The sequence below is a fragment of the Argopecten irradians genome, chromosome 6 (genome assembly GCF_041381155.1).
Source record: "Argopecten irradians isolate NY chromosome 6, Ai_NY, whole genome shotgun sequence".
NCBI classification, from domain to species: Eukaryota; Metazoa; Mollusca; class Bivalvia; order Pectinida; family Pectinidae; genus Argopecten; species Argopecten irradians.
Window position 1 is genome coordinate 24,672,306 of NC_091139.1, and position 27,862 is coordinate 24,700,167.

General features: G+C 35.9%; 1 protein-coding gene across 5 annotated transcripts in view; it reads left to right on the forward strand.

Moving 5' to 3' along the window:
• The window catches only part of LOC138325403 (regulator of G-protein signaling 22-like), a 48,602-nt gene that overhangs the window by 13,890 nt on the left and 6,850 nt on the right, over nucleotides 1–27,862 (forward strand). For 4 of the 5 annotated variants that reach the window (XM_069271056.1, XM_069271057.1, XM_069271060.1 and 1 more), the window contains 15 exons: nucleotides 10,230–10,292; nucleotides 10,667–10,897; nucleotides 12,327–13,642; nucleotides 16,987–17,148; nucleotides 17,530–17,707; nucleotides 18,688–18,836; nucleotides 19,417–19,726; nucleotides 20,261–20,362; nucleotides 20,658–20,852; nucleotides 21,852–21,935; nucleotides 22,847–23,179; nucleotides 23,945–24,172; nucleotides 24,747–24,908; nucleotides 25,439–25,618; nucleotides 25,971–26,132. In XM_069271056.1, the coding sequence (XP_069127157.1) occupies nucleotides 10,230–10,292; nucleotides 10,667–10,897; nucleotides 12,327–13,642; nucleotides 16,987–17,148; nucleotides 17,530–17,707; nucleotides 18,688–18,836; nucleotides 19,417–19,726; nucleotides 20,261–20,362; nucleotides 20,658–20,852; nucleotides 21,852–21,935; nucleotides 22,847–23,179; nucleotides 23,945–24,172; nucleotides 24,747–24,908; nucleotides 25,439–25,618; nucleotides 25,971–26,132 (3,855 nt within the window). Of the gene's footprint in view, nucleotides 1–1,140; nucleotides 1,690–10,229; nucleotides 10,293–10,666; nucleotides 10,898–12,326; nucleotides 13,643–16,986; nucleotides 17,149–17,529; nucleotides 17,708–18,687; nucleotides 18,837–19,416; nucleotides 19,727–20,260; nucleotides 20,363–20,657; nucleotides 20,853–21,851; nucleotides 21,936–22,846; nucleotides 23,180–23,944; nucleotides 24,173–24,746; nucleotides 24,909–25,438; nucleotides 25,619–25,970; nucleotides 26,133–27,862 lie in introns of those variants that run through there. The other variant, XM_069271059.1, reaches the window with a different exon arrangement.

The window sequence follows — 27,862 nt, forward strand, 5'->3', positions numbered from 1 at the left end:
AACAACAACAACTTGAATAGCATTAATAAAAATTTAAATTATATATATATATATATATAATTATTTTATTATCCATTATATATATTCTAACTGCATTTCAAAGACTAAATTTAAGACTAAGATGTGTTTTGTTGCTGACTGGTTCGACAAACACATGAGTTTGATAAGGCAGCTTGTATACCTAATCGTTTAACGATTATACTGCTTTAATATATAGCTATTGTCCATTTTTATTAGCTGTTCTGTTTACACACCTGGTATCAACTGCAGATCAATTTTTCTCCTTTACACCTGAAGCCTAAAACGCAGGTATATAGGTGTAGTGTACTGTCTGTATTCACCCTTCATTGAGCCTAGCTTATAAATATGCACGGAATTAATCTCTTTAGCGCTTTTCTTGTAAACATCAAAAAGTTCTATTCAGAGACCTTTTCACGCCTGTACGAGCATCCCGCTGGTAATTTAAATATGGTAGATATAAGTTTTACTTTGAAAGGAAAAGAATTTTGTGTAATGCATTAGAATCAATTAACTGGACTTTGTTATTTAAAAAGAAACTTCTAAGATATGGCCTGTTACATAGATCTGTACTAGAACAAACATTCTTCATGTGATTTGTTAGCTTACCTGGAATAAAATACAGGTTAATAAATATTGGAAAATACCTTCATAATATTTGAGAAGATACAAGCTTAAACTTTTTTCCCTGTTTTTCCAAGTAATTCAGATAAAAAAAACTATTGGAAATGTTTTGAAACCATTTTAGCTGAAAAAAATTTCCTTCCAATTTTAATGGAAAAGCATGCTATGTTTTTACAATATATGTTATTTTGTAACATGGTGCATAATGTATGAACAGCTTACTGGCTTTTCCTATTTTTTTTCATTATGTTGATTAAAAAAACCAATCACATAAAGAAGCTTTGTGAAAAATATCTCATTCGCCCTACAAATATGTGGTAAATAACTGAATGACTTTAATTTCAAAATAAAAAACTTAGGTATAAAAAAAGTTGAAAGTTAAATTGAGGTTAAGCTTACAATGCTTGGCTTTTTCTGTCTAAGCTTCACTACACTTGGGGTTGACATACATACTTACATATATATATGTACTGCCTAAAGCTATAATTATAGCTCGATCCACACTAGTCCAGTGGCATACTAATCTGGCTATTACGGTTAGAAAGGACGATATTAACTTTAATTGTTTATAAAACGAGTCTGTGCGAACTTGGTCGACTGGTAACTGTAAATGTGATCTATGTTGTCTACGGGTCACCGCCCCTTAACAGGCTTCATTTCATAGTGACGTCTTCAATGTTAACGGTGGCCTTGTCTGTCAATATCATCAATACCATTTTGGTTAAAGTGCTTGGCTGGCTTAGGACCTCGTGTTGACAAAGAAAAGTGTGTGGCTAATGTATATCCTGTAGCAACGCTCTTATCACCGACTGGACTTACCTGTCGGAACCCACCTGTAACGTGAATTGTTTACTTGGGATCAATCTGAAGTTCCACGGGTCAAAATGTGACAAATCTAATGTCTACTTGGAATTTTTCTGTTGGAAAACGAAAAAAATGTCGTTGGAATGGATTTGCCTAAATTTGACAGCGGGTTGTGAATAGATTACTTACCCTGGTGATATTAAGGAAATGGAAGCTCATATTGTTTTAGCATTTAAGACTTTGGTAAGTGTAGATTCAACATTTATTGGTAGATCTGCTGGAAATTTATTTATATTTTGAGAGCTGAGAAATATTATGTCTTGAGTGAAATATATGTTGTTGTATACAACATACATACATGACACAGAATTTCTTAACTTTGGCACATTGTATTCACCAAGGTAGGTTATATATGTAAACATACATCATGTGATTGTTCATTCTGACAGCTGCCCTTTAATTTGAATTGTCTGGACACACAATGTTAGATGAGATACTGTGTATGGGTAATTAGAATCTGTTTACTTTTAGGTTATTCTGTATGAACAGGGAACAAGACTATGAACACCACCATGTCACCATGTACATGGTTAAGATTATTTTATGTTGGTTTTAGAGAATGTCAATGATTTGAGATTGTCGTGTAAATCATAGATTGGATTGCAAGATGTCACAAAGATTTGGATTCCAAATTAAGATAAATTGTTTCTTCTCAGAATAATTAAGTAGACATTGGTATTATGGGTCATCAAGTGTATCTATGGGTTACTTGTCATGTTTAATGATGGATTGTATTACCAGGATATTCCTTAAAGATAGTGTAAGATGATCCCTGATTCACTTATAGAGTATTCCTATCGGTATATTCCATTGACAACACTGTCTATGGGGTATTCGTTGGTTATATTACCAGGGTTATTCCTGGGTTTTATTATTAGGGGTATTCATGGGTTCAAATATTACCAGGGAAATTCTTGGTTTATATTTCGGAAGTTAACTCATGGAAATTTCATAGTTATCGCCAAAGGTGTTCTGGGTATTCTTGCCTTATTTTGTCAGAATATCCCATGGGAAATTTCATAGTTATCGCCAAAGGTGTTCTGGGTATTCTTGCTTTATTTTATCAGGATGTCCCATGGTTGTATTGCCAAAGGTGTTTCTGGGCTATATATTCAGAGGGGTTCCTTCATCATGTTACATGTACAAGGAATAGACTTCCAAGTTCTTTTACAAGAGGTATTGTCCACATGAGTTATTGGATGTATTACGAAGGGCATTTGTGGGTTATCTATTTAAGGGTATTCCTTTAATTTGTTACAAGAATATTTCTTGGTTCTAATTGCCAAGGGTATTCCTGGGTCCTGTTGCAAGGGGTATTCCTGGGTCTTGTGATATTAGGGTTATTCCTTGGTTCTATTTTATAATTGCCAGGGGTGTTCCTTGATGATAATACCAATGGTGTCTCTTGACTACAAATTAACAGTAATTCCTTGATTATGTTACCAGGGTACAAGGGGTACTTCTAGGTACTATTGTCATGGGTAGGTCTGGGTTATAGCCAGAGTTAACTTACTTCTAGGTAAAATACCAGGGGTATACTTGGGTGAGAGGTGTATTCTAGGGTTATATATATTCAGATGTGGGTATTCTGGATTTTAATGCATGGGTTAGTTCATGGTGTTGCTAGTAGTAATCTTGTGTTATTGGGTAATGTGACCAGAAAAAGTATTTTGAGACTTGGATATTCCTTGCAAATGATATAAGGATTATGATAGGTATTACTTGGGTGTGCTAGAACATTTTGGATTTTGTTAGTGTGATCATACTTTCATGAAAAGGGGCTATATATTCCTAAAGTGACATACACCTACATGTACTGTATTTGACCCAATAAGCGCCCAGGGCGTATACAAATTGAAAAGAATGAAAAGGTGCTAATAAGACGAAATTGTATTGGAAATCTATACATTTTTGTGTAGTTTTGGTCTTTATAAATATATGCCTGGGCAATTGAAATTGAGGCCTCGAAAACGGGGAGGGGCGCTTAAAGGGACATGGACGCTTATTGAGTCGAATACGGTATATATATATATTTACATTTTACCTCTGGTTAGGACCTTCAGGAGAAACATGACTATATGTTTGCTGTAAGATTAGGTAGCGTTGTCAGTGAAGTGTCTGTCCATGATTTGTCTGATTTGAATCTACTTGGGATGTTACTGTTTAGTAGCATGAAGTATGTCATTATGCATATGTAAACATGTCTGGGAGAAAATTTAATATATATCTGGGTCCTAGGTATTGTAAGCTTGTTGAAAGTACATCAGTTAGTGTTGGCATATATATGGCATAAGATTTATAAATATATATCTAGATAGATATAATCTTTTGATTTGGAGGGAAATTTTAATCAAAACCTTGAAATATATTACAGTAAGAATAGTGATATCAAAACCAAAACAGCAATCGGCTTTAATATTAGTCTTTCACCAATTTATGTTGCCTGATTGCTGACTTCAAAATAACACAGAGGTACTGTTTCAGAAAACCAGGAGATATTCTACAACATGAGCTTTGAAATAACACCCACTATGATGATCATTAATCAAATAGATGTTCAATATTAGTATCAAGTTTTCTCCAATGAATAGCTAGCATCATTTCGCCTTGTAGATGGTAGCTACCTGAAAGAACATTTGGAAGGAATACATTCCATACATAGTAAAATAATTACTGAATGCACAACTCAGATTGTTTAAATTCTACATATTTTCTTAGGTTACAAGGTTACCATGACAATTAAGATTTGATAATGAACTTCAGTGTATTTATAATGAAATCTATAACATCTTTTAAATCAAACATTCCTAGAGCTCAGTAGAATGTGTTCTAAACCAGGTTTTTACTGTACACATTAATTAAATACAAGAAAGTACAACAATTAAACAACAAAAGTCACTAAATGGCCATATAATTGGAAATGGTGAACCACTTAAATCCAAATTTCAATCTAAATGTTTAAGGCCTTTTAAGGGTCTTAACACCTTAGACAGAGGCCATTGCTCGGCCATTGTGCTGCTCTCAATCTTATCTTACCTGCATTAGGTTACCACTTTACAGACTGAGAGATGGTTTTTAGTCTGGGCATTTATTTTTGAACACAGACCAATGTATCCTATCGTATGAATGTGATATTGAAACAGTTAGTAGACTTTCTGGATACATTTTAATCCTCTGTAAGATATAAACACATCAGATACAGCAAAGTTTTATTGTATATTGACCATCCACCAACCACCTGCAAAAAATGAGTTCCAAATAATTTTGGTCATAAGAGATGGAGGCATGAGCACATATACCTGAGCCCATTGTGGCCTAGAGAACCTGGTAACCACACAGAGTAGCCACACATAGCCACACAGAGTAGCCACATATAGCTACACAGAATAGCCATAGAGTAGCCACACATAGTAGCCACATATAGCCATGCACATAGAACTACACAGTGAAACCACACAGAGGCAACACAGAGAAGCCACACAGAGATCTCACAGAGTCCACACAGAAGCCACACAGAGGCCACACAGAGTAGCCACATATAACCATGCACATAGAGCCACACAGTGTAGTCACACAGAGGCCACACAGAGAAGCCACATATAACCAAATATAGCCACACAGAGTAGCCACACAGAGTAGCCACATATAACCATGCACATAGAGCCACACAGTGTAGTCACACAGAGGCCACACAGAGAAGCCACTTATAGAAGCCACATATAACCAAATATAGTCACACAGAGTAGCCACATATAACAATGCACATAGAGCCACACAGTGTAGTCACACAGAGTAGCCACATATAAGCATGCACATAGAGCCACACAGTGTAGCCACACAGAGGCCACACAGAGAAGCCACATATAGAAGCCACATATAACCAAATATAGTCACACAGAGTAGCCACATATAACCATGCACATAGAGCCACACAGAGGCCAGACAGAAAAGCCACATATAACCAAATATAGTCACACAGAGTAGCCACACAGAGTAGCCACATATAACCATGCACATAGAGCCACACAGTGTAGCCACACAGAGGCCATACAGAGAAGCCACATATAACCAAATATAGTCACACAGAGTAGCCACATATAAGCATGCACATAGAGCCACACAATGTAGCCACACAGAGGCCACACAGAGAAGCCACATATAGAAGCCTCATATAACCAAATATAGTCACACAGAGTAGCCACATATAACCAAATATAGTCACACAGAGTAGCCACATATAACCATGCACATAGAGCCACACAGTGTAGTCACACAGAGTAGCCACATATAAGCATGCACATAGAGCCACATAGTGTAGCCACACAGATGCCACACAGAGAAGCCACATATTGAAGCCACATATAACCAAATATAGTCACACAGAGTAGCCACATATAACCATGCACATAGAGCCACACAGTGTAGTCACACAGAGTAGCCACATATAAGCATGCACATAGAGCCACATAGTGTAGCCACACAGAGGCCTCACAGAGTAGCCACATATAACCAATTATAGCCACACAGAGTAGCCACACAGAGAAGCCACACAAAGTTGTTTTGTGGCTAAGGTGCCATATCTACCAATGCCTCTTTGATTCCAACTACAAAGCCTTAGTGGTAACTATGGTAATCCTCCTTCCTCCTTTACCTCAATAGGGAACATACTTTATATACATTGTCTAGGATATCATTCAGAAACAAAACAGACCAATCTTGACCATGCATGGAAAATTATCTATGATGCATGTAACACAAAGGCAACATTTAGGCAACAGTCAGTGCTGTCAACATCTGGAATAGTTAGGTTTCCATACTCAAACTCAAATTTTATGGACTCTTTAATTCCTTATTTGGATAGGAAAGTCCTTGCTTGAGATCGATCATCTTCCAGATCCAAAAGTCAAAGGTCAAGTTCGTCGATGTTAGTTTAATTCTACATTACTATTTCATTAAAGTAATTGCAGCTATAGGTTACTGGTCTGGTTATATAACCTTTCTCAATAAAACAAAAATATCACTTCCTTTGTTTTCTTTTGCATAATGATAAAGAATGGTGTCTTAAAACAGAAAATAAAACATCAACAATCCAAATTAAATTAAGACACATTTTTTAATTCTATGTGACAAAGATTTCTCAATAATCTAGATACAAACAGAACCTGATAAAGTAAAATTGCATGGTTCATTTGATTTTTTGATAATTCAATTTTTGTCAAAATATTTACAAATACACCTAGGAAAAGGTGCTGCACATTGTGTTGTTCCTTCTTTTCCTTTTTTATAACATCAGGGTACAGGTGTGAGGGATGGGTGATATGGAGAAAAGGGGAGTAAGAGTAACTGGAGATTAGGGTGGGGCAACAAACATTGACTCAAGATCATGGTACAGGACAAAGAAATATTGTTCATTTCTACAGAACCAAATTATATATGGGTGGACCTTAAACTTGAGACATGAATTTTATTGTAAAACATTAGACTGTATAACACATGTTGTATAATACTTGACCATGTGTTACGACATATGGTGACCAGAAAGCAACAGGTACGCTTCCTTTATCGGTATTGACAGAGGACTTGTAGCACCACACGTAACAATGGTTTTATTGATCATCTGTTCGTGCCGTAAAACATTTCTGACATTTTCTCAGGCCGAATGTGATGTCATTTGTCCAAGTTGTGAACCATGGTCAGTATTAAATCCAATATTGATGAAAATTGTTATATACTGTAATTCCGATGCCTTTTGTCACTGGTAACACCACATTTCCAGAGCTAAATTAGTTTTTGTTTATTACCTTATAGCATGTGTGAAAAATATTGTTTGACTCCGGCGGCTAATTTTCTTTCATGTGACCTTATAAAATGTATATGAACACATAAAAGGTGGACTTAGCGTGGCATCGGGCCGATCATTGTACTCCTAAAATGTGTGTAGCGCTATCTTTGGGGATAAGACAGTTTCGATTAGAAGCTAAAACTTTAAATCTCTTATACTGTGCCCTTAATACACTTGATATATTGATTTATTAGCTTTACCACTAGGTTTTTGTGTATTGACCATACTAACAATACTTTCATTGTCTTTGTCACATGAATAAAATTTTCTTGATGGTGGAGGCCTCAAACAAGGTGTCGCTTGTCTATAGTTCGGTGACAACTCAATGTCTTCCATAAATTGAATTATTTCCATACGGCATGAATAACATTTCCAAGGGAAAAAAATGTCTCCCATTACCAGAACTATTATGGATCTTTCTATTGTTGTACACAGGAAATAGTTTATTCAAGTGTTTAAATGTATTCATTTTTATTCAAACAGATATGTCTCATTTAAATGAAATCGATTTGAAATATTTCCTTTTATTCGAAAGTAAGTTGATTTGATATGGAAGAGAATGATTTGATGGGAATGAATTGAGCTTATAATGGTAGCTTTGTTAATAAGATGTACAAAAATTATCCGAGAAGCGTGATGCATGTGGGGCACCTGCCTTAACAAGGGTATCCCTAACTTTTCCTGTAACTTTCTGTGGTTTAAGTGGAATAATGATGTTCAAATGTAAATATCTATGTCAAAAATATTTTGCAGCTCTCTTATTCCAACTATATATGTTATACAAGATCATGGCCTACATGCAACAGGGACATTATTTACCCCTACTCCCTACATGAGGCTATGCCTGAGCTAGTTACTGTTAAATGATACCTGTTCAGTGATTTTTCTTCAAGAACTCTGACTTTTAATATACCGTTTGTAATAATATATTTTAAAACACAACCCTATTCTTTTGGAATTCTCTTGATATTTTTTAACCTGCTTTTGTCCTCAACGATTTCTATTACGTTTTGCTTTTAACATCAAAGTATGGAAAGATTGAAGGAATGCATATTGTGTTTGTATGGTAGAGCCAGCTCTTGACAGTTGTTATGTACATATACATAAGTTACTTTGAGATATGTCTGATCCCTGACGCTTTATGACTCTGTGGCACTCGAGACTTGATTGCCATCAGCATTGTAACTTCTCGTTATAGATATCATTTTAATTCAGTCTTTAGAACGATCTTATAAAGTCTAATTATGGATCAAATCGTTTAAATTAAATCATATTGTGTGATTATTACTCCCATATCTGACGTTAGATAAAGAGTTTTTGAAGAGAGGTTTTGTTATGTGGTGTTGTGGTAAATTACCGACTTGGATAGTTAATGTATGTGTATACAAGTTTTGTAACTCCTGTACACCAAATTTTAATGTTGACTCGGTTTTAAATTACAGGTAAGTTATGATTTGTAGAGGAGTTGGCTTGAATGTAGCCAAAACATTTCTACAGGCTCCAGTTTAGACAATTACTCAAGGATATCAATAACAACTTAAATATGTAATTTGTATTAATTTAGTAATGATTACTTTTGTTACACACAGTTGCATGGGCGTAGGAAGTGGGGGGGGGGGGGCAGGGGGGGGGGACGGAGGGCAAACGTAAACATGTCTTTTGGTTGTGTGGTTGAATTAGTCTCCTCCTGTGAGCGTTGGGCCCCGAGGGGGGGGTTGGGTTAAATATTGAGGACCTTTGACCCCCCCCCCCCCCCCCCCATTACGTTTCATCTTCCTATGCCACTGAGTTGTATACCATTAAAGTATTCAGACATACTATCATATAACCCCTCCACCTCTTGGTTCTGAGTTTGAAACCCATATGGGGTAGTTGCTAGGTATTTACCATAGGTTGGTGGTTTTTCTCCGGGTACTCAGCTTTAACTTCAGTAAATCTGGAACCTCAGACTCTGTTTATGGGATAACCAACAAAATAAATCCTAAATCTACATGACTTTGCCTTCTGCTAGGCATCTACTCACAGGTCATTTTATCATTTACAAATTATAACACATAAACGGTGTAAGTTTAAGGAAAGCAGTATTGAAAGGTTCCTTACCAAGGACAATGGCCTGCTATTAGGCATTGGATGTTGAAACTTATACAGTTATTCTTAGATATGAATCATAAAGTTATCTTTTACCAGTACCCACTGTCATATAAATGGAATCAATGTGAATATTTGTTCCACGACACATGTTTTATGATTTATTAGGGTTATAAGTTCAAAGTTTTAGTTGTTCTGGTCAACCAGATCCCTAATCCTGATTACTTACTGGTGACTTTGTGACCTTCCATTGAACTGGTCAGTGCTAAATCTGATCATATAAGCCTTATAGCTTCATATTTGTATTTGGGCAATATACAGTAGGTGCATAATACAATTAACATGGGGCTGAATAAATCTGAAAAGGATAAAGGTATTTTTTAAAGTTTTAGAAGTGAATATCTTATGTAATAGTAAAGGAGTATGGATTTACATTATAACTTCTCTGCTCCTGGACAATGGTTTTGTTGAACATAATTTGCATTACAGGTAGTAGGGTAATAAACTTCTAAGCTTCAGCCCTATAAATATTCAAGTAGTCACTGTTAGCCTAAAGAATCCTCAAGTTGACAATGGATCACATCTTTAACTGATCTGTTAGCTTCTCTAGTTTAGGCAAGACACCAAACTTATATCAAATCTTTGAGAGAGAATATATGATTGATATAAAATCTCTCAGATAACAAAGTTTTGATTAAAGGAAGCACTGTTTACTAGACTGCAATAGAGAATAGCCATATTTGATGATTTGAATGTTCATTTTGAGTACAACTAAAATATTTGAATATTACAGGAGGACTTCCTAGCAACAGATGACCTGTTTGTGGAATACTTCAATGCCTTCCTGGCCTTACCAGTAAGTACAGTGTAAGCAATGAGAACCTGTAGTACAAGAAAGAGTTGAAACATGCTAAAGAGCACCTGTTTCTTATAAGAATTACATGCTATTAAGATATAATTGAAAAGCATCAATTGTAACCCAATGTAACTCATTCACCCCTGAGAACACATTACGGCTCTTCTAAATCAAAGACTAAACCAGTCTATGGTGAAATTTCAGGGTTAATGAGTTGCAGTTGCCATTCTGTCCCATTTAGGCTGATGACATTGAGAATTCAACTCTGGAGGAAATAAAGCTGACAATTTACTCACAATCTAACTACAAATGCATGAAGAGTCATAGGTATGTTACAAAATTAATCTCACTCCTTTCTACTTTTTTCATTACAGACTTTCCCAGTGGCTCTGCACTTCAACAAGGAGTCCGGAGGATTTGAGGTGGCCACAAATGCTAAGAAAGAGTTGTCCAAAAAGATTAAGGCAGCAATTCGATCTCAGAAACACACCAACAAAATCTACAGAGTTGTAAAAAAGCATAGTTTCATCGACATACCATTGATTCCTATTGAGGAGCCGGAAGGGCCAGAAAATGTGGAAATCAACACAACATTCACTGTCACTGTAAGTAACATTATCAAAAAACCTTCACATATATACAGGAGTAATCAATTTTAACATATTGGAGGGTAATATTTCCTAATTTAGAAAATTTCATGTTTAATATACCGTATTTGACCGAATGAACTCCCAGGGCAGATAAAAATGGATTGTTGGAATTGAAGATAATTTAAGTGAAATTTAAGCCACGAAAAGATGCTGCACGGCTGACAAATAGTATTTTTTCACTATCAAAAACAGGAGCAGACAATTTAGTAATTAGGGCCCCGCATCGAGATGCGGGTGCCCTATAGTAATCAGGTTGTCCGTCTGTCTGTCCGTCCGTCCGTCTGTCCGTTTTTTTTCTTTTGCACATTAATGATGGAAGGGAGTGGAGTATTTTCCCCATATTTTACATGATGATTCCCCATCCATCCTAGATCTGCTTGGTAATTTTTCAGGCTGAAATTAAATTAAAAAATCGGCCATCTTGGATTTTAACATTTTAAAAAATCACAATGTTGTTGCTCTTAACTGATAAACATTTTGTTATAACATTATGATGCAAAGTTGTTCAGAATTAAACAAGGAGTTGACTGTCCAAAGGTAAGGTCATGGGCCAAGGTTACTAAGTCAAAGGTCAAGGTCAAATTTATTTGAGTTAATTGTATGCTCTTAATGTAATGTTAGCTTGGAATCAGGATTCAAGTTAAATACTTGGAAGACTTTTTCCAAAGAATTATAATAATGTACCATCATCGGTTTCCCAATTAATGTTGACATTAATTATTTATTAGCAACATATAGCTAACACGGAAGAATTCGTTGTCAAAATACTACTTTTCCACTTAAGCACGTCAGACACATAGCGGGGCCCTTTCTGACGTGTCAGTGTTCTAGTTTTCTTCAGTTACAAAAATTACTTACTTGACACTATTAGCACCTTTTAAAAGTTTGAGCTTCTAATTCTATGTCAAGTTAAAAATATGAAAAATAATTAATTGCATCCTGAAAAAAATCCGATGCACTGTATCCTATATGGAATGAGTAATGATTGCGCATGCACCAAAGGCAAAATGAAAATATATATATATTATTTTGTGTTAATTAGACATACAGACATCCGATTGAACACCAATTATTGTTCAAATAATGAATATCATTTATGCTCTGTCGGCGGTGGAGTGAAATTTAAGCCACGAAAAGGTGGAGGGACGCTTAGAGGGACAAGGGCGCTTATTGGGTCAAATATGGTAGATCTCATTATATGTATCTTTTCTAAGATGTGTTTCTGTCACTTTTTGAATCAAATTTAGTTTGAGGTACATTATTGGAGGCATGTACATGTAGTAGTAAAGTATATAGTTGTCAAGTAATGCTCTGTTGTATAACTGAGTTTTAATTTCATTCTTCATATCATATCAAATAATACATTTGTAATGAATCATTTCAGACCCTGAACAGGGAGCAGGGGATCCATTGGGTGAAGGAAGTACGTCTACCTGCTTTCCTGGAGAGTGATCTTTACCTGGAGTTCCGACTCGCAAAACTGATATCACAGTCGCAGATAACGGGGGAACGAGGCGAGTATGTCCTCCAAAGGATTGACTTCATACCTCGGGCACAGAAGGTCAAGAAGGAGGAGGAGGAGGTGGTGGTGGTCGACCCCCGGGAACAAATTATCAAGGATATGTATGTATGTGTAGGGGAGGCACTCCCTACCCAAACCGACGCTTGGTTCGCGATGGCCGAGGGCGCAACCACCACCCATACCACCTACTCTACACAGCCACGCCCCAACAGTGCCGCCGACATCGTCAAACGACCAAACAGTGCGCGACCAGTGAGTGCCTATAGTGCTATTGATAGTTACAACTATTCTGAGAGTGGGATCGGAGTATCAGTACGCGGTTCAGTGAATAGTTCAATGGGAAGAGGCTATCAGGTGTCACAAATGTCAACTAGTGAAGACGACGATGTTTATTCTAGTAAACTTTTCGCAACTGATGGAAAACCCATGACACCTAGACCTTCAGAAATGATCTGTTGTATGGCAGATGAACCGTCCAAAAAGTCACGGCCATTTAGTGCAACTGTGTACAGTACGCCTAAGTACGATGCTGATGGTGACAATGAATCAGGATTAGGGATTGAAGACGATAAGTTTGATTTGGCATCAGAAGGTTCTGGGCATCAGGATATCACAGAGGAGGATGGACAAGATGGAGTCACTTATAGTTCAAGTGAAGAAAATGTTGTCTTCCGAGATATGGACGATCTTGGGGCAGCTTTAGTTGGAGCTGTACTGAAACGCTCTATAGCATATCTCACCAATAGAAATGAAACAGAAGTGGCAGACGATCCAGATATTCTAAAACATCTACCTAAAACATCTTGTAAGGACATGACCTTGGACATGATTGACCGGGTGTCACTCGTGGAAGACAACAACACAATTCCAGAAACAGAGGAGGATAAAGAGGTAAAAGCAGTGACAGAAGGACATAAAAATAAGGAGAAGAAAGATGAGGACAGTGATGCAGATTCACTCCTTGACAGTGAGGATGATTATGAGGAAAGAGATTTGTTTTTCCGTAAAAAGAAACAGAAAACATTTAAGCTGACGGATCGTAAGGGAATTGAAGCTTTTAAGTCATTTCTTCAGGGAACAGCCGGAGAGAAGAACTGGCACATGTGGTTAGATATTGACCGTATCCAGTTCTTGACCAAGGGCAAGAGTGGACCAATACTGGACGTGGCCATCAGCAGGTGAGTACCGACTCGCATATGTCCTCAAGGATAATTTTAGCTCAATGCTATGAAAATGGATGGGGTTGAGTTGGGCAAATTTATATAGTGATATCCATGTCCATTACAAGCCATTCTGATGTGTTGACCTGCACTATCCTGCCCTGTCCTGCCCTGCCTTATCCTACCCCATCCTGTCCTGATCTGTCCTAATTAACCATTTATCCCAACCTGCTCCATCCTACACCATCCTGCCCCATCCTGCCCTGCCCTATCCTGCCCTTCCATTTTCTTGTCCTTCGCTATCCTGCCCTTCCCTATCCTACCCCATCCTGCCCTTCTCCTTTCCTGCCCTGTTCTGTCCTAACCCATCCTACCCCAACCTGCTCCATCCTACTCTATTCTGCCCAATCCTGTCCTGTTGTCTCCTATCCAGATTTCATATAAGGCAGGAGACTGATGTCTTCAAATATTTTCTAGTTTTCTGTAGGATTTTTTAATCTGAAAGTGCACGGGGTTTGTGACAGCACTGGGTTTGATATTTTGATATTTATCATGAAAAGATGTTTGGACCAACTGACCAACCACATGGGCTTTTAAGAGATTTCATGCTTCCAACAGGGGTTACTTCATAGCTTACATAAATTATTATCTAAACCTATTTGTTTCTGTCTAAAGAATGCAATGTGCCTGGGCACAACTTCTCCAGTTTATTTGAAACCTTTAAAAAGATGTTTCTTGATGATAGAATTTATCTAATGTAAAGTAACATTTTATTATTTGGCTTTGATTAGAGGTTTGGGTCAACTGACCAACCACATAGGCTTTTAAGAGATTTCATGCTTCAAACAGGTTAATACTGGGTTACTTCATAGCTAACATAAATTATAGGTTTCTGATTGGAACATTTTGTATACAAATATGAAATCTATCTAAACTTATTTGTTTCTATCTGAAGAATGCTATGTGCCTGGGCACAACTTCTTCAGCTTATTTGAAACCTTTAAAAAGAGATTTCTTGATGATAGAATTTATTTGATATAAAGTAACATTTTATTATTTGGCTTTGATTAGAGGCCTTCTTGCCGATACTTTACTATGCAGTATATTATTTGCATACCGTAATTCTCAATGATATACATGATCTACACGAACAACAAACAGTGACCATACAGTTGTTTACAACCAATGATAACTACACTATCCAGTAAATCCACATGTATATATTGGTACCTAGTTTTTTACTTCCAGTACTTGAGTAGGGATTTACCCTTCAAATACAGTCAGGCGTTGAGAGGTTTAAAAACGGCTTCCCATTCACACGACATAGCTATTTACCTACTCAAGATCTATATAGTCTCTCCTTCTTATGCAATAAAATATTTAAGTGCTTAAATACTCTTTAGGTGAAGGCTGTAAAACTACTGGATATGTATGTTTGTATTGATTCTTCTCTTGAAATCGAGATCCCTGTTTTATTTCATGCCTTAAACATCCGTGTACAACTGTCTTTTACTGAGGAGATTCAAAATATTTGCCTGCATGCATCAGGACTTTCCTTTCATGACAAAATTTAATTAATATAAAAAACATATTAAGTATTTAATGGAGAAGTATAATTTTTTTTTATTAAAATTGGAATTTAAATATTTCGAGGTGTTTTATTTTAAAATCAAAATCAATGAAAAGGACATTAAACTTCAGTTATTCAAATTAACTGCGGGTTCCAAAATAGCTGTGTGTTTCTACCCGGATATTTAGCAATAAGTTTTTATTAATCGTTGTTTAGATGATAACATCATTATTTATTAGTGCCAGACTTATTAACATTTCCATTGATCCAATCAACCGCAATACATTCAGGCCTCGTTAAAAATCCAGATTTATTATTATTTTTTTTTTGGATTGATGTAGTCACAAGTTTAATATTTCATGGACATGATACCTGAATACTAGATATATATATGTCGTAGTCGGCATTGCATGGTCGTTATAAATCATTGGAATTTAAACCCCGTCAAGTTTAAACATTTAAATATTGGTCATACCCGAACGTATATTTCATATGTATATCGATAGGTAGCATTTTTAAAACGTAGTTCAGTCATGGGAAAGGAAAACATGCGGCTCTCGCTTTAGGGGTGTTTACAGATGTTTGACCTCTGGGTGTTGCCAGGTGACGGGAGAGGGTCGGATATACAGGTTATTGAAGAGGGGTGTATTAAATGTAAGGGGTATATGTGACTTTAATTAGAAAGAACTTAACCTTAGTCTTCTCTGAGTGTGGACATAACTGTCACACCTTCAGGATATAGATTCCTGAACAAACAGACGGAATTGTCGCCATTGTGTTTTGTTGTGTACACGGTAGTACACGATTGTAGTATAAAAATCCCACACATGAAACACTCTGTATGTACAGTCATGAATTAATTTTGGGAGTTCAATAAATATCTGCGAGAAATGGACAGAGATCACCACAGCGGGAGTTAGGACTTGAGCCGAGTAATTTGTAAAATCCAGTATGACCCCTATAACTTTCATATCACACTTCCTTACCAACTCGGAAACCTTTCAGTATTTGTAAAACAAGGTTTATACTCACAGCAATGATATTCTTTGATTAAATAATAGATTTTAAGCTTTGAATAAAAACCAACCAGCACAGCTATAGTTACATGATATGACAAAATATTCATTTAATAGCTAGTCCTTCATGATACAAATCCAATATCCATGTGGCTGATACAGTACATTGTATGTAAACACCTTGTAAATAGTACTATGTATCATGATTTTTCCCTAATATATCAAGGTAAATCAAAAGATATTATCCAAATATCTTGATCCTGTTCCTTTCATGACAAAATGTCTCTGACTGGATCTGTTTGTTATTTTAAAAATGTTTTTCAAGAAAACCTGTAGGCAATTTTGAACAAATATTAGACCTGGTACATTTTCCCTGTAGCCCTATAATGAATCCCCATATTATGTAACCAACAAGATTTGTTTTGAGCAGTAGTTGATATTTGTCCATAACTCACTGCTAATTATCATGATGTCATCTTGATTGTGACATCACTCATCATGATTTATTTATTTAATGTCCTTATGTGAGGTACCACAGTATAATACAATGAAACTTGTCTAATCTGAACCCTAATTTTATCAACATCCTGTCAAAGCTGACACTGTGCCATTCTCCCATAAACAATATTAGTAAACAACAATATCTTACTTTCTCAACACCCTGGCTAATTTGTCCAAGAGTTTCTCCCCACAATGTCGGATTAGACAGGTTTCACTATACATTATTTCTTTGACACTTGAATACTGAATGAATGTCTTTTTTTCTATTTTAAAAGCTACCTGAGCGAGATGCGAGAACTTTACCACAAACCTGGTGCTGTGTATGAACTGACTGTGGAACAGAAGAAAAGTCTTGGACTGTCAGAGCCCGCCTCATGGACTCTAGAAAGACTCCAGCTAGTTCACAACAAAATAGCAGAACCTTTGATTCTCTACTGGTAAGATTTTCTTTGGAGAAACTCTTCAACTCATTCATCCTTGAAAATAACAATTATTTATGTAGCCATTCCTTTACTTAAAATTCTCCACATCAAAGTACATATATTATAAGTAAAGTACAGACGTTAAGAAAAAGTCTGAAGTTCAGGAAACTTCTGAAATGTGTTGTTTATATGAATAATTTCAAGTTGAAAAAATAACTATAACTTAACGAATATATGATGGAGCTGAGCCTTGGTCTATTATAAATTTAAGAAAGAGAAGTTTTCAAAAAATGCCATTTACATAACTTCATATCCAAATTGAAAAGATATGCAAATTATTAATGTTTAATCAATATTCCACTTTATAATGGTATGGGATGTACTATTTTGGTGCAGGGCCCCACGGTTCCTCCTGAAGCAAAGCCTGAAGTCTGATCCAACTAAGAATGAGTTGTACCACAACATGTCTCAACTACGCCTGAACACCGACGGAGTGTACCCCAACCCTCCTACTACCAAGCTACTACCCCTACGTCCCAAGTCGTGTGTACCCAAGATCTCTACACCTCCACCTGTAAGTAAAAACAATCTCAATCCAGGTCATATAATCCAACAGTCAACCTCAGTTCCTTCAGAAATGTTCAGCATGAAGTAATGACATCCTCTTTAGTCTTCCCTTTGATTGACCTATTAAACAAATAAGATGCATGCTTATTCAGCCAATGAACTGTAATATACAATCATTAAAATGAGAGTGTCATTTTGAGTGTCTCTAAATGCCATGGTTCTCCCAAACATAGTTCTCTGTCAGACTGCGCAGATGCCATATATTTTGTAGCAGTTACCTCCCCTTGTATTAATCTATTCTATTTGGTACTACATTGTACTGCTAAATAGGCCTATAAATTACCTCCCCTTGTACAGAAATGTCTCTGTGACTTGAATTAACCTGACCTGATGCTTTATATATGTTACATTACAGAATATTGATATATTTCCAGTTAGAAAATGAGATGTCTCTATTAATTGAATCAATTGTACACCTGTCAGCTCATGAAATTCTTGACAGTAGGATACTTCTTGCTATTTTAGCCTCTAGACTATATCGTTCATAATCCACATGTAAGAGTTACTTCCCTTTGATATGCCAAGCTGTTTCCAGCGTCATTTATATTAGCCCACCCCAGTATCCAGCCTACCATTGACATCCCCTCTAGTAGGATATATGAATTATTGTTCCTATGTAAAAATTATCTCCCCTCATTATTTTAGCCCACCCCTATACCAGCGTAACATTGACATCCTGTCCAGTAGGAAATATGAATGATTGTTCCTTTATAAGAATTATCTCCCCTTATTATTTCAGCCCACCCCTGTACCAGCGTAACATTGACATCCTGTCCAGTAGGATATATAAATTATTGTTCCTGTATAAGAATTATCTCCCCTTATTATCTCAGCCCACCCCTGTACCAGCGTAACATTGACATCGCCTCCAGTAGGATATATAAATTATTGTTCCTGTATAAGAATTATCTCCCCTTATTTTTTCAGCCCACCCCTGTACCCAGCGTACCATTGACATCACCTCCAGTAGGATACAAACGTGTGTATGCCCAGAATGTGTTGTCCTCTACAGCCAAGGAAAAGAAGAAAGAACTCATCACACCTACGCTACAGAGCTCCAAAACTCCTGTCAAAAGGTAGCAAATTAATTCATTTTCAGAGAAATATTTTGAATATGAAGAATCTGTATCTTATTTACTTTGTCATTCAATCTTGTTTAAATTAGACTTGTAATTCTGCTCCACTACGATGCTCTAACTTACGCTCCAATACCAAGGTCCAACAACTTCCCGTTCGGAGTCTCCTCAGTATGACCTCTGTTGGTGGCCAATCAGCGTGTCTCCTACGAAATCTTCGGTGTGGTTGATTTATTCGTAAGTATAAATGGCAAAGTACGTCCGGAAATGTTCCGATTCTAGGCCATGGGTTATGCGGTGGTGACTCCAATTGGAGAGTTGTTAGATCTTGTATTGGAGCATAACATAGAGCACCGTAATGGAGCAGAACTACAAGTCTAATTTTAATTAGATTGCTTTGATATATTCTATATTTTAATATTTCTCTGTTGCCACATTTACCTCATACTTTTTTCAGATTAGTGATCAGAGGTATATTAATCTTGAATCTGATCTAGTGATATCCTTAATGAATATATCTATGTATAAATAAAACAACATGATCAGAACGATAAATCATATTGAAATCTGTGATTTTCAGATCCTCTATAGGAAGTGCTAGCTCATCACGTCCATCATCAGCTCGCCTGCAGTCCCGTCTTCCATCTGCCCGCCCCGCCTCAGCTGTTCCCCCTCAGTCCACTTCCCGACCGGTGTCTGCTCGGCCTGCTGCTAAACCTAGCGTGGATCGACAGACATCACGGGCACGCCCTTCTTCTGCAGGCTCTACCCCTAGTACACCCCTGGAGGAGGCGGACGATAAAGAGGTGGAGTCATTACTACAGACTCTACACTATGAGAGGATAGCTGGGGGATTCTTCAGGAAATATGTGGAGAAGACTCAGAAAAGGGTATGTACTGTTTGAATATTGTGGTTAAATTAAAATATAGAAATATAAGAGCTACAAGATAATTTGATGGGTAATTATTGTACAATTGATCCATAAGCTGGAAATTCTGTATTAGAAAACTCTTTCACCCAAAATTAATATTGACGATTATAATTTTTAAATATCTTATCATTTAGTAAATTTCGTAAACTAATTAGAAGAATCATGTTGAAATACACACATTACATTTTATTATATATCAAGACACAGGGGAGATAACTGCAGTTGCACTCTAAATAAGGTCTATTGAATGCTATCTAAATGGAGTACTATTTGAAATATCACTCTTCACTGATTTGCAGGTGTTGATAGTTACATAAATTTTGATGGAGTAATATCATTAATGAGAGAAATAAATAGTAAAAAATATGTAAAATATTGATATAACAATAAGTATTTGCTACAGATAGCTATCAGATACAGTGGAAAAAACCAGTTTGATATATTAGAGTAGTAATTTTATTGAAGGAGAAATTTGTTTTTTTTTCTCTATAGAAATGGATCAACTGCCTCAACTTCTGGACGGACTTACAAGAGTTCCATCTCCTTTTTTATGCTGATTCCATTGACCCTGTCATTGTGACCAGAAAAGCGAAGGTATTGCATAAATTTATTTCTCAATATGGTAAAAGGCAGCTATACTTTCCTTATGAAAAAAATTGAGAAGGAGTTAAAAATTTTTAATCAATGCTTTATCATATGCTGCTTTAGCTTTTCTCCATGTAGTCCTCAGGTGGCTATTCATCACCTTTGTTTTCTTTATAGAATTTAGAGGACATTTCTGTTGTGGTGAAAATTTTTGTTGAAATCTTAATTTATCATCTTCGGAATCATAGTTATCCTTATATTTCCTGTGACTATTAATCACGTGTCAATTTGATTAATTTTCCAGACAATATATTCCCGCTACATTGTGGTTGGGTCTGCCAGAAATATTGGATGCAGTCCCGCTATTTTCCGTGAAATTTACCGTTGCCTAGAACCAGCGTTTGAGGATTTGTTTGATGAGGCTGAGGAGTTGGCGCTATCTGTCCTTCTCATACCTTGGGTCCAAATGATCAAAACTGACATGAAAACATACAGCAAGGTGAGAATTGGTTCTATCTTGGCCATCACGATCAAATGGAAATAACGTATCTTGTTTCAACATCTAATTGAAAATCTTAATTAAATAACCTTCAATCCTTTTCTTGATGTTCTCTTTTTCTCTGCCATCATTTTCTTCCTAAAAGGTAAGTGTGGCCAAGTGGTTAAAATGTCTTGCATTCCTACATAGGCTGTTGGCTGCATGGCCAAGGTGCCTTACATTTAAGGTTTTATAGGCAAATTAATATGGGGTTATTGAAAGATTCCTTCCATATGTCAACCATCCAAACTTTGGCTTCTCTAAACTAATTAATATTTTTTAGCTGTTAAAAGAATAAAAAGCAAAACACTCCAAATTACCTTCATGTTTGTTCTCCGTGAAAAATCCTAGATGCTGCAAAATGACACCATATTTTTTTTTACAGATGTACGCAATAAATTGATCAGTTAAAAGATACATTTTAGGGTTGTGGTAGCTGAGTGAGTGTTAAAACCTCCAGGTTGGAAAGTACATGTATTGAATAGTCGTTAGTTTTTAAATAGAACTTTGTTTTTCCTTTACCACATAAACCAGGCTCATTAATAAATGACCATGCATATACAAAAATACCTAACAAAATTAAATCCATTCAATTATTTCCTCATCACACTGACTACTGGCCAAAACACTAATTTTATACACATAATTGATTTTTCTTACCTGAGCGTCTGACAAGATGTGCTTAATGTAATTATCACATGCAGCAGAAAGTTGCAAATTGTCTCAAACCATTTTCTCAATGGTTCATGGCCTGAGGATTCAAAACCACCAAAGATACATATGCATCAATTATTCATCTGTTTTTCTTCCTTAACTGATGAAAATTTTGTTAAGTAATGTTTGTTTTGTTCTACTTCAGTAAGCATTGTTGTATATGAAACAGTAAACAAAACCATTCCAGGTTTTCGGAAGGAAGCACATCAGGAAAAATTTGAATTAATTAATGATTTTCTTTAATAGGTGGAGCTAATTGAGGTAAAGAAACACCTGGAGACCAAGTCCAAGTATGTGTTGACGTTACAGAAGAAAGGACTCATCAAGGAGGTAAGGATATCACATTGTGTTTTTCATCTCAAGTACTACAGCCACTGTCATCTTATGTAGGTAAAGCTAGGTCACTGTGACCTAATAAAGGTGTAGGTTGGTAGCCACTGTGATCTTATGTAGAGGTAGGTCACTGTGACCTAATAAAGGTGTAGGTTGGTAGCCACTGTGATCTTATGTAGAGGTAGGTCACTGTGACCTGATAAAGGTGTAGGTTGGTAGCCACTGTGATCTTATGTTGAGGTAGGTCACTGTGACCTAATAAAGGTGTTGGTTGGTAGGCCACTGTGATCTTATGTGTAGGTCACTGTGACCTAACAAAGGTGTTGGTTGGGCTTAACATTTTATAAACAGTTAGGGCCATTTGAACTGAAGATGTATACTGTATTTTACACTTCATTCGATTTTGATAGAACACATGGAAACTTAACTTGATTTTTGCTTTTTAATTTTGACAAATTCTTCTCATTGGGTTAGATTTTGCTTTATTTTCCCAAAGCAGAAGCTAGAGTGTTTTTTCTAGTCATCTGATGTTCTTTTTTTAATATTTTATAGAAAGAGTTGTCTAACTTGGATTGTTAAAAGACGAAAGATTTCTTTTTTAAATTCATAAAAATTTATTTAAAAAATTATGTTATTTTAAATATTTTTAAAGATGTTTTTCAAGCCCCAGGTATGCAATATGTTATTTCCAATTAACATGTCAACTAGCTTATACATTTCCGAGAAATAACTGATTTGATTTTACTCACTAGCACAATTTTAATCACTCTAGTCGATATCATGAGCATAAAGGAGGGAAAAAGAAAAGAATAATCAACAAAAGAAATTTTTCTATGATAAATGCAAGGAGTGTACAACATGTTTATTTTTAGATATAAACTGTCATAAAAATGATATTTCTTTTCCAGAGAGTAATTACCCCTGACGATCCAATGGACGGTTATGAGGACCCAGTGTATGATGAGAACCTTATAAACAATATACCTGACGAGTTTAAAGATCATTCCTTGGACAAATTAGTTCATAATCGTATAGAACTTGAACATTTCCGTAACTTTTTGAGTGAGAACTATGCGAGTATGGACCTGCTTTGTTGGATGGAGATTGAACAGTTCAGACGTATGCCACAGAATGATGAACGAAGACGGGACGATAAAGCTAGAGAGCTGAAAAACAAATTTTTGAACAAGAAATATTTCTTTGGTCCAAATAGTCCAGCTGGGAAAACTGCTCAAGATAAGGTGTGTTTATGTTCATTTTTGATTAAAATTTTTATTAGAAATCTCAACCACAGTTATTTTACATGTAATGTGTATTACATTTTTATTTTCAACTTTCAATTAATGTCATGCATAGAAATGTTTAGCATTCATAATGTATATTAATATAAAAATCCTTACCTTGGGTAAAAGGTGGAAATATTACATTAGAATGGAATGACAGTCAAGTCTCAGAAATATGATAGCTGTTATACTTGGGTAATCTATATTCATACATCAAGCTGTACAAGTTCCGGTATACATCATGAACGGATACCGATCTACCAGAAAAAATGATAATAGAATATAACATGCCTGCATGAGCAAATAATGCTGTACTTTACCAGGTAGACCAACCCAGACCTATAGTTGTATGTTGGGGGTGGGGGATGTCTTCATGCAGCATTGTCTTAGGACATTGGTATCTCATCTGGCAAGAATTAATGGCTCGGAATAGGGATGAATGGTACCAAACATTTTACTTATCAAAGTATGTGTAAGGAGAAGCTGAAATACATCCACGCTTGTGAAATTGTACTTTTCTCCATGGCAGAAATCCTAATTCTCTATGTGTTGTCCTACAGATTTCCTGAGGTAGACAGCAACTGCTACCTGTAAATTTGCCTCTAGATCACCTGAGCTGGTTAAACATCCAGTCAAGCAAAGAAAAAATACTGTTAAAAAATCCTATGCCATCATTTTTCATTAGGAATCATTTATATAAATCCCTATGTTTTATTTTCATAGATAATGGCAGATGCTGGTGGCTGGGGTAAACTACTAAATGAACGTCCACCAAACTCTGTACTGTTGGACGCCCAGAAGTATGTCAGGGAAAGACTGGAGAAGAAATGGCTGCCATTGTTCCTAACCACACCTGCCTTTGCCGAGCGCCAGAAACCCAACGCTGGCATGGATGATGTGGTGGACGACGTGATGGTTCAGAAGAGGAAGAAGAGCCAGGCTGTTCTTAAGGTTATTATATACCGTATTATATATTTTCTCCCCGTTACTATTTTAGTAGCATATATAGCTGTAAAAGTTAACTAAAGATGACGGTTTTTATAATTTGCTTTCAAATCCTGAAGTAATAAGAAACAAACAACATAAAAAACGAAATATGAAACTGATATTTTTGCTAAAATGATATATATATTACACAATTGCATATATCTCTAAGAGTCACTTCCCTTTGCTTTCCTCTTTGATTTTTTTAAATGCAACATTCTGAGTTTAGGTAATCAACATGGCTGAAAATTGATCAAATCATTATTAATTTAAATTGGATTGACCTTTTCTTAGAAAAAAATTATCTGGTCTTGTTAGCAGTTTCTGAATGTTAATATGAATATTATTATTTTGTGATAGTAATGTCATAGATGACAGACAATAGTAGGGTACTCTAACACAAACAAAGGATGAAATAACTGTTACCTGCTCTTAAGACCATAGTTATCCACAAATAATAAAAACTCCATACTTAAATCATCAGATATTATAGACAATAAATTAATCTATATGGTAATTACATTATTGACTCTCTTACCAGTTGTTGGAGAGTCGGTGGATATCGTCGTCCAAGGAGATCATCACGTTCCGTAGCGCTCTTCTCAATCCTATCACTGCCCTACAGTTCCGCCGCTATGTCTCCATCAAGGGCGACACACTGGAGAACGATGTACTGTTCTGGCTAGAGGTCCAACGCTTCAAGGTTAGTCAGCCTAAAAGTAGATAACCGAGAAAAAATTACTACTAGCTTTCCACTTTTGGGTGGTAAATTTGAAACAAAAGTGAGGCAGTTTCAGATACTGACTTAAGGTCAGCGTTTTCTCTCTCTTAGTTCTAAAGTTTCTCTCTACTTTTTACATAACTGGCGCATTCTTAACTGATCATAGTAGTAACTGGTAAAATTTTGAATATACATCTCTATCGAGTGCATTTTCAAAGAGGATTTATTTTGTTGAAGGTTCATCATGAGATAGAATCCATAGAGAGAAAAACGATGAAATTTGCGGATAGAAATTGTCTTGCATACGACCTTTTGCTAAATGAAAGTTGATCATCATCTAAACATATTTTTGTAGATTTTTGTGCTTTTTAGTTTGAACACGATTAATTGTTTTGTTTTGAAATGTTTCTTATATTAAATTGAACTAGGACCCAGATTAGTTCTCAAACTTAACATTAAGAAATGACAATGATAGTTTCCATTGCCAATCTGACGTTCGGAATTTGTTTCAGGATGTGAACCACACCCACAGTGATGAGACCTACATCCTTGGTAAAATCAACGCCATTATCAACTGTTTTATCGACTCTCCCATCCCTCCTAGTCTTCAAATCGACATCACAGGGGATATGGCAGAGCGAATACTGGAACACAAGTATGAGAGGAACCCCTACCTCTTCAGAGAGTCACAGGTAAACGTTTATTGGCTTGGTGTTTAGTAATATGCACGGTACATACACTAATGCTACATGCTTCTTTTCTTGTTTTCTCTTCTGAAGTTTCCACATGATGCTTTCCATTATCATAAGAAAAATCACATTGAATTTTCTAATAGTAAACTAAGGGATGCTTCCTTTTCAATTTCATCTGGTTTTTCTTGATTTGTTCAAAGAAGCAGCAACAGATCATGATACTAGAATTATCAGGTGATCAATATTGAAAAACAAAAGACACGTATGGAAAATTGTGATACATGAAGTAACATTTATTTAATCAACACGAATATATATAAAAAATAAGCTAATTGTTGTTTTGTCTTTCCAGTGTGCAGTTTTCCGTACCCTCTTCCAACACTGGAACGACTTCTGTGAGTTCAGAACTAATTTGGCTGATGACAAGGTTCTACCGACCATAGAAAGACGACGACGCCATGCCAAGTTGAAGGAGAGACAGCGGCAGAAAATGGAGGAAGAAAAAGCACTCAAGGTACAACTCTTTACTATAAATCTGTAGGTGTGATGGTTGCTGAAATGTCGTGATCAGTTTTAAAATTACTTTTGAGATTTCCATTGAATTGCGGTGTTTTTGGACTTTCACAAAGAATTTTGCGTTTGTTGTTGCTGTTGTTTTATGGCATTGATATTAATTCACCATTTGAATGACATTGAAAACGAACTAGTTTTCGATATTATGATTTCAAAGGTTTGTGAAGTACACGGTTATATATGTCAACAGTGTTAGTGTTAATCCCCATAAATATTCTTATAGTAAAGATATGTTTTACTTGCTGAAAATTCATCCTTATGCAAAATGAAAAATGTTTGGCCAGCCTTACCAATCATCAAATTGGTACATTTAACATAATTACAATGTCTAGTTGGTCTTCTGATGTCATTATAGTCAAGACATGTCTTTCAGAGTCAAGACATGTCTTTCTTAAAATTGCAAATTAACTTTGATAAATATTTGATAGGCCTCCCAGACGTTGGTAAGTCACTGGACTTTCCATAAGTCTTACAAGGATATATTTCTATCAATAATCATTCTGCTTTTACTGCTCTCTTCCCATAAGTCATTAATTCGTTAAAATATCAAAATACACAGTCTCGTTTCAACCACCACTTGAAATCTTTAGAAAAAAAGTTTTATCCTATATACATTGTCTGACGTCAAGGTCCAGGTTGTTTGCCTTTAAGAATAGTAATTTTTCCATTGCCAAATCACATCAAAGTATTGTAAAGTTTCCTAATTTTCCGGTTATCTCATTAAAGTATTACATTGTAGATACACAATTACATATGTATTGGTGATTAGAATAAGTGATAGGACTAACAGAGTGTGTTCTGTCTAACACCCAACAATACAGAACACTGATCAGGTCCATTTACCACAAACGTAGTGGTGATCAGGTCAAGTTAAAGAAATACTGGCACTACGCCTTCTAACATACGGTAGTTTTGGTAAGATGCCACCATAATAGTGTGGCGTACATACCCCTTTATTGTCTTCCCTGAGGGCTTTTATGATCTTCAGAGTCCATGTTTATCCGTGATCAGTGGCTTTGTTGATTTCTGTCCGAGTGCCATTATCGATTCATCGGTTTCAAAATATTTCTGACACCTTTTTATGTTGGCCGTCCATATTATATAAGTAAACTACTTGTATGTTATTAAAATCTTAGGAACACAACAAGCAAACCACACGGTTGGAGGTTGGCGATAGAGAAGTACTTATGGAATTTAGTAGTACATTGTAGATTAGTTTTTGTTTGATACCACATACGATTTTTAGTGACATTCACCAAATATCAGTTTTGATGGTTTTAATTTTGCGGCATTGGCAGCACTATTTTAGGATTTGGTAATCACAAAGAAGCACGTTAGAACTTTTGTGGTGTCTCGGAAAGTATGATTTCATTTTGATGAACCAGTTGAGTGAACATTCGGTAACGTGAGGATGAAATATAGGGAATGGGGTAAGATTGTGAAGTCAATAACGACGTAAAACAAAGATATGAAGACTGTCTTTGGAAACAAGTTTTCAACAGAAAAAAATCAACGCCAGGTAGGCAGGCTTTAAAATTTGTGAAATCAAATTTTTTTTTCAACGTTCGGAGAAAACAGCTCTTTTATCATTAAATAGAATTATTCCTAGAGTATATTTAATTTGTTTACAAATTCTTTCCTCTAAAAAACGCTTCAAATATACTTCTATTG